At 28.8% G+C, this 8,754-nt stretch overlaps 1 protein-coding gene across 1 annotated transcript; it reads right to left on the bottom strand.

The window, feature by feature from the left end:
* Positions 1-7,791: 7,791 nt before the first annotated feature.
* On the bottom strand, positions 7,792-8,754 carry LOC135927039 (uncharacterized). The gene has a single exon (XM_065462975.1). The coding sequence runs from the start codon at positions 8,752-8,754 to the stop codon at positions 7,792-7,794; it is 963 nt and encodes a 320-aa protein (XP_065319047.1).

Genomic DNA, 8,754 nt, shown 5'->3' with positions numbered 1-8,754 from the left:
CTCAAATTAAGGATTTATCTAAAGAGGGTTTGAAGTTATACTATCCGACCCTCAGGCTTGAAAAAATAAAAATAAAAAATTCTTTCTCTCCTGCTACTATTTCTGTAGGGGGGAAATAGTACTTTGTTTTCTTTTTCATAATACTATAATGGAAATATAATTAATTTTATTTATTTATATAAATCTATATTAAAATAACATTTTTTTAAAAATACGGGCCGAGCAAAAAGGGAACTATGAAATCCGAGAAATAATTGCCTCGAAACAGCGATTTGAGTTGATTGTGACATTTTAAAAGTGAATCAGGATCACCATTAATCTGAGAAATTATTTTGGCAAAAATTTTTAAAAAAATGATAGCCTAGTGGCCTAAGAACCCATTGGTAGAAATAACTAGATATAGTGAAAAAAATTTAAAAAGTGGTACTTTTTTAAAAGCAAAGAAGCCAGATCTTGATACGCTTCGTCCTGGTATATTATATTTAGGGCGCGTATACCAAGGTTTATCGTAAAAATATAAAGAACGACGAAACCAGACGTGCATTTGAATTTCTTATTCCAAGATAAATTTTCACTCTGATATCTTTTTTATAAAAAAAAGTTCTCGTCTATAGAAAATTCCTGGCTATAAGTATATCTGGTAAGATTCAATATTCATATGGTTCTATTATTAATGCATCAATTTTTGCCGATATTTAAATGGCCTGGTTATAAATAAGTGTATTTCAAAATTTGTATAAGATTTAGAGATATTTTTTAATACAACTTCTAATAATGATAACACTTAAAACTATGTTATCAAACAAAAATATTTTGGGAAAAGATTGATCAGGGGCAAATAAAATCAGCCTATATTTTGGATCGTCCTATTCTAAACGCTTTTTTAAAATAATTTTGTTTTATAACAGCTTGTAATGGTATATCAATTCCAAGATGTTTACGCAATAAAAATTAGATGCAATGCCAAACCTGATGTATACCCATTTATAATTTCGTAATTTTAACATCGGTACAGCCTTTCTATTACTATCTTAATTGTAAAATTAATATGTATTTTATCCTTACTGAAACGAAAGATTTTTAATCATTATTTCACTGTTAAACGGCCTTTAGCAAAATTTAAATTGCCTTTGACTTATTAAAATATAATACTATTTTGCAAATCGTATTGATAAGAAGGGTAAACAATAAAAAATAAATTTATTTGTGTTTTTATTATGAAATTATAAATAAAATATTTTATAATAAGACGCCATCATGCGGATATATATTCTATATAAATTACAAATTCATAACATGTTAGTTTAAATAATGAAGTTTTCTTGAATATTATAAAATGATATATATTATAGAATTAAAATTTATAAGTTTAAAGCTGTTATAAATCCGAACTTAACTCAGGGTGTTTAATCAGTATTGGGAGAGCAATTAAGAATCCAAGGTTTGTTAAATCTTTCTTTTCTTTATTAACTCTTTCCTTTTTTATTAATTTTATTTTCAAAATGTCATCCGATTGTATGTGTATAAAAACAATTTTTCTTAGCTTACAAATATAATTTTTCGCAGAAATAAACACATAAAATAAAATCCATCATTTAAATTATTTTTGTTCCATAAATATACTTTGCATAATCCAACATCTCCCCCCTTTAAACTTCCCTTAACTCCATCGTGTTTGCCGATGCTACCATGTTCCTCACTGGTTCATTCGAATTACTATTCGTTGTTAACTCTATACTTGGGCAAAACCTAAGTTTGTGTTCACCCCCGCACGCCCAGCATTCCACTCTCCTTCTTGTGATATACGGTGCTATTCTGCGACCCCCTCTCGCTGGCGTTTCTTGTAGCCAATCTCCGTATCTTTGTTTCGCTTCGTTCCTAGCGGCTTCTACCCATTTGTTGGATTCTTCTGAACCGTCAACCTCTCTTATCTCTATCTTCATTACCTTGTTACCCACTCTAACATAGGAGGCCATCTAAATAAAATACTTTATACACATATATATATATATTCTTCGACTCTTATTTCTCTATACTAGGTTAGAATTTCTTCTCTAACTCTTTATCAAATATAACTCTCCTAATTAAGTCTAACATCCCTTTTATTTCCTACAACGTATGATTCTCTTACTATGTCTATCATCACGTTATTCCTTTCCAAATTATGATTCTCCTACTATGTCTATCATCAATTTATTCTTTTCTAATTCTTCGTATATTTCTCATTTCTCTCTAAGGCCTTAAGCTTCTACACTTTACTTGCTTCAGTTCTTGTCCTTCAATCTTTACTTCTACTTTTTTCTTTCCTATATTTTTGCTTATTACACCCTTCCCCCATTTAATAGGCCCATCAAACAACAATACCCACACCAAACTTCCTACTGGAAATCTTTCACTCTCTGCTTGTTCTCTCCTTATCACTTTTTCCTTTAAAAAATCTAATTCTGATCTCGTCTTTCTTCCTAAAAATAGTTCAGCTGGTGACTTTCCTTTTGCTGTTTCCGTACTGTTGTATGCTAACAATGATAACCACCATTGACCTTCTCCATATTTTGCCTTTTTCAACCAACTCTTTACTAACGCTACCATTCGTTCAGCTTGTCCATTGCTTCTTGGGTAATAAGGTGGTGATAATAAATGTCTAATATTCCACCTATCACAAAATTTATCAAATGCTCTACCTTTAAACGCTGGACCTCCATCTGATACTATCGTCTTCATCAAACCATATTTGCCTACAAAATCCTTTATCTTGTCTAAAGCTACTCTTGTTGATAAACCTGAAACTTGCTGACAATCTATCCATTTTGAACCTGCATCTACCATGATAAAAAATCTTTTCTTCTCATATTCTAAAAAATCTACATGTATTCTTTCGCATGGAATGTCTGTCTTTGGCCATTTATCTTCCTTATTCTTTGCTGGAACATTAGCCCACATGTTACAGGTTTCACAGCTCCTTGCTAACTCTTCTATTTCCTTATTCATCTTAGGCCACCACATATATTCTCTTGCTTTATTTTTCATTCTTTCTATGCCTTGATGACCTGAATGTATTACATTTAAGGTTTCCTTTCTTAATTTATTCGGTAACACTAATCTATATCCTCTCAATAAACAATTATCTTCTATATTTAATTCACTCTTAACTTTTTTAAACGCTTTATCTTCATTTTTCCATTCTATATCTCCTTTTACACAAGCTTTAATTCTTATTAATTCTTCATCTTTTTGGGATATCTTATCTACTATATCAAATGTTATAGGTTTTTCTCTTGTATCTATTCTCACCGCTCTTATAATATTACCATTTACATTTTCTTCTTCTATATATTCTAAACTATTGATTACTGGTTCTTTGTCTTCAATGTCTTTATTAAACAATCTTGATAAAATGTCCGGTAAGCAATTTTGTTTACCTTCTCTGAATTTTATTTCAAAATCGAAATTACCAACTAAAATTAGCCATTTTTGCAACCTGGGTGAAATCATAAGTTCCTTATTCTCTTTTTTAAATAAATCTACCAACGGCTTATGGTCCGTATACAATAAAAACCTTTTTCCTATCAGATATTCCTTACATTTCGTAAGCCCGAATTTCACTGCTAGAGCCTCTCTTTCTATCGTTGAGTAATTTATCTCAGTGCTATTAAATCGTCTCGATAAAAATAAAACAGGTTTCTCCACATTATCTATCATCTGCAACAAAACTCCTATACCTTCATTAGAAGCATCTACTGCTAAAATAATATTTAATTTCTCATTAAAACAACTTAAAATAGGCTTCTCTACCATCTTTATTTTCAACTTTTCGAAACTTTTCTCCTGTGCTTCTCCCCATTCAAACTTTTTATTTTTCTTTAATAAATCATACAACGGTGTAGCAATTTCTGCAAAATTTTGAACAAACCGATGATAATAATTTGTTGCTCCTAAAAACGCTTGTACCTCCGCTTTATTATTCGGGGCTCTCATATTCATGATCTTATCTATATTCTTTACAATTGGCGTAATCTCATTTCCCTTTATAACATGTCCTAAATACTTTATTTCTATTACTCCAAAAATGCTCTTCTTCAAATTAGCTTTTAAACCATTTTCTAATATAATATCTAACACTTTAACTAATCTCGAATTGTGTTCTTCTTCTGTTCTACCAGATATCAAAACATCATCTAAATAATACATTATTCCTTTTATTCCTTGAAATAACGCCGTCATCGTTCTCACTTTAACTAATCTCGAATTGTGTTCTTCTTCTGTTCTACCAGATATCAAAACATCATCTAAATAATACATTATTCCTTTTATTCCTTGAAATAACGCCGTCATCGTTCTTTGAAATATTGGCGCTGATATTTTCAAACCAAAAGGTAATCGGCAGAATGCAAACAAACCTCTATGAGTTGTAATCGTTAGTATCTTACTTGTCTTTTCACTCACCTTAATTTGCAAATAAGCATTCGAAAAATCAATCTTTGAAAACAGGGTGTCTCCTCTTAAATTCGCTAGCAGTTGTTCTATTCTAGGTAGTGGATACTTTTCATTTATTACGCACTTATTAACTGTTACTCTATAGTCTATACACAATCTTAAACTGTTATCTGGTTTTCTTATGGGCACTAAAGGTGTTGCCCATTCACTATGCACTATTGGTTTTATTATTCCGTCTTTTAACCATTTATCTAATTCTTTATCTATCTCTTCTATCCAAGAAAACGGTAATCTTCTTATGCCGCAAAACTTAGGCCTATAATTTTCTTCTAATCGTATATCTACTTCAAAATTTTTCAGAGTACCTAATTCTTCTTTAAAGACTTCATTATACCTATTCAAAATAATCTTTATTTCTTTGTCCACAATCTCTTCAACAACATTCTGGTCTACCATATTATTAATTTCTTGTTTAATTTCGACTGAATTTACCTCTATTGTCTTTGTATCTCTTGTTTTCTTATTTTCTTCTAAGTTGCTTCTATATTTAATCAAAAATTCTGGTGTTCGATTTCTAAGTTTATCGAGAACTAATTCTTGTTTATCCTCTATAATAGGTAACTTAAATCTATCGAAATCTATCATTTCACTATTTTCATCATTACTTACAGGGATAGTATCGAAAAATTTCCACCAATTATAGACTGGACCTAACGTTCTTATATCATACCATCCTAAAATTGGTTCAATCTTCAACGTCGTTATCCACAAATTTATACTTTTATTAACTCTTGGTAACCTTACCCTATAATACCCTAAAATTTTCACCATGCTATCATCCAATTGTTTGGCTCTTATCTTTTTAGTAACAAATTCTTTCTCTGGCCAAAATCTCATAAAATCCTTTATACTTATTAAATAATTTCTGCTCCTGTATCTAATAAAAAACAAATTTCTGCTTCCTCCATGTTTATCTTTACTCTAGGGCATCTATTTTTCATTAAAAAATTCTCTAATTCCATCTTTAGTACGTCTACCCTAGTTGCCTTTTTAATTCTATATATTTCAAAATCTCTACTTTTTATCTTTATATCACTTCTATTAATATCGCTTGAATTATAATTATCAACGTTAAAGCACTTTTTATCATCACAAAATTTCTCGTTCTTATTACCATAATTATTCTTACTTGCACTAGCATTATCAACATTATCCAACTTATCATTATTAAAATTAAAATACTTATTTTTACTACAATTATTAACATTAACAAAATTATTATCATGATCTAATATATCATTACAATTAAAATGCTTAATTTTACCTGAACTAAAATTAGAAAAACTATTATTACCAAATTTATTATTAAAATTAAAATATTTATTCTTATTTTCTACTAAATTATCAACATTAAAACAATTCTTAAAATCATTATCAAAATATTTCTTTCTTAGTCATTTGTTACATTTTTCTTGAGTGTGTCCATCCTGGCCACAAATATTACATCTCACAATTATATTGTTTAACCTACATCTTATAGCTAAATGGCCATTCCTGCCACATCTCGCGCATTTCAAATCTTTTGTTAAATCACAATCACGCGACATATGGCCTGACTGACCACAGCTATAGCAACTTATCTGTCTGTAATTATCCGTTCGTATGAAGTTGTTTATATTTCTTTTCTTATCTTCCTCTCTTAATATATTCTTAATATTTTCTAACTCTTTAATCTCTATCTTAACGTAAGTCGTATTTCTTCCTATAATTAAACCTAACGTGAAACTTAAAATTAGCACCAAAAATATAATTATACTTATATTTTCAAGTATTAAACTTAATAAATTTATTTGCGTAATATACATTAAAGTGTACTCAATAACCACTTGATTAAAATAATTTTAAATAATTTAAAAAAATTGTATAAATATAAAATTACTACTATAATAAATAAAAGTAATAATAATTTACATAACATAAAATAGATTTGTTTTTACCTTTGAATTCCTACGTGAATATCTAACAGGCCCTGATTTACTTCGGTCCAAATTGTTATAAATCCGAACTTAACTCAGGGTGTTTAATCAGTATTGGGAGAGCAATTAAGAATCCAAGGTTTGTTAAATCTTTCTTTTCTTTATTAACTCTTTCCTTTTTTATTAATTTTATTTTCAAAATGTCATCCGATTGTATGTGTATAAAAACAATTTTTCTTAGCTATTTATATAGCCATAAAACATTATATGTATTTGCATATTAAAATAATAATTTTTGGAAGAAATAAATACATAAAATAAAATCCATCATTTAAATTAATTTTGTTACATAAACTATAAAAAAATGTAAAATTTGTTTTGCATATACAAATATAATTTTTCGCAGAAATAAACTCATAAAATAAAATCCATCATTTAAATTATTTTTGTTCCATAAATATACTTTGCATAATCCAACAAAAGCTAATTTAATTTTTCTCATCATTGTATTAGTTCAAACAGGTTGGATTTTGACGTTGATTATTATAAAAAAAAGGAAGATTAAATATTAAAATATATATATAACATCAAACCTTTATTTTAAAATTGAAATAATAATCCGTGAATAATTGAAATAACAATACATCTTCATTGAAATTTTAACTTAAATTTTTTTTACAATACTAATTTTTACCCATTTATGTAAAAATAACGATTAGAAAAATTATCGCTTTTCTGAATTTAACATTTTATTAATATAAATTAAATTTTTACCCTTCTGTGGTAAAACTTTTTTTTAAAATACGATTATGAAAATTGTCGGTGCATCTTTATTGAATTTATATTTTAATTTAACATGCTTAAAAAATAAATAATATTTTTTTCTTTCAACAAGGCAGGAGGAGAGGTATAAAGAAATATTATATTAATAAAATTGAAAAACATCTGGGCTTTTAATAAAGGGGTAAAAAAATGAAGATCTTTGAAGATCGTTACACAAAATTTTTAAAAAATAAAAGATCTTCAAATTTTACGATCTTCAAAGAAGATCTTTTTATTTTGAGCAAATGTACAACTCTGATTGAAATAATTATTGGGTGAATGAATTTTTTAATGATTTTGTTTCCTATATATATATATATCTTTTTAACATTCAAATTACAAATTTGAATGGCGAACATATACTAACAATGCCCAACTAAAATTATAATATAAATAACTAATTCTAATTTTCAAAATATAAAAAAAATTGTCCAGAAAAGAAGGTCGTGGGTTAATAAAAGGAAGTTAAGTTATGTTGTTGTTGTTCAGGTTATTATCATTATCAAACATACTTATTCCATTTATTGCAAGAACGTAAAGGAGAAGAACGGTTTCAATATTAATTTAGGCCATATTTTAACATGTATTGTAAATGTTCCTTTAGGTGTTTCTTGTTTTTGCTGAGTGCCATGAAATCTGCAAACGAGAGGTTAATCAGGTCCATATCTTTCAAACATTTCGCCAACCAATAGTATTTAGGAGTTTTCTTCCTACCGTCAGGGCACCATTTCAAGGACGAGAATATCATATTTTCCTGCGAGTGTCTTAAGCTATGGCCTAGTAATTCTAGTCTCCTCAAGGGTATGAGACGATTGATTAGTAGGATGTCGCATCTATTCCAGAGCGTTGTATTTGATGTGTTGTATGGGTAATACGTTTTGGTGATTCTTCTAAGGCATTTGTTTATAAATGACTGAATTGTGTTGATGTTACTTTTTGAGTCCTGCCAAGTCTCCAGGCCGTAGGTAAAAATGGGTACAATTAGGGACTTGAAGAGTCTTATTTTTAAATTAGTTGATATTAGGTTAAATGACCATAATTTCGACAGTTGATGATAGCGGAGTCTAGCATTTTTCGTTCTCGATTTCGTATCTACAAAAGTAAAGCCTAATGATGTTATCCTGGTTCCTAGGTATTTAAAATCTGACACTAATTCTATCGTATTACCCTCAAAGTTAAAGGGGTTTAAGTGACTCGCATCGGTATTTGAGGTGATCAGTTTGGTTTTTGTGTAGTTAACTCTTAAACCATATCCATCACAGTTGTTGACAAATAATGATAAAATATTTCTTAATTTGTATTCTGAGTTGGCTAGAATACATACGTCGTCGGCATAACATAGAAAGTTTAAAGAGTTGTGCATATCATTGAGGTGTTGTTGATCACTGTAATATGTGTTGAGTGCATATTTTTGTTTAAGGGATTTATTCAGGATATCATTCATTATTACATTAAAAATAATCGATGAAAGGATGCATCCTTGTTTGAGGCCCCTATTTGCTTTAAAAGGTTGCGACTTCAT

This window comes from Gordionus sp. m RMFG-2023, chromosome 3 (genome assembly GCF_954871325.1).
Source record: "Gordionus sp. m RMFG-2023 chromosome 3, tfGorSpeb1-WG-v2, whole genome shotgun sequence".
Lineage (NCBI taxonomy): Eukaryota > Metazoa > Nematomorpha > Gordioida > Chordodea > Parachordodidae > Gordionus > Gordionus sp. m RMFG-2023.
The sequence above is the reverse complement of the archived record's forward strand: the minus strand, read 5'-3'. Positions and strand labels throughout refer to the sequence as shown.

What these genes read in the sequence shown, in the direction of transcription:
- LOC135927039 (XM_065462975.1), bottom strand. Translation starts at nt 8,754, where the DNA reads ATGAAGTCGCAACCTTTTAAAGCAAATAGGGGCCTCAAACAAGGATGC.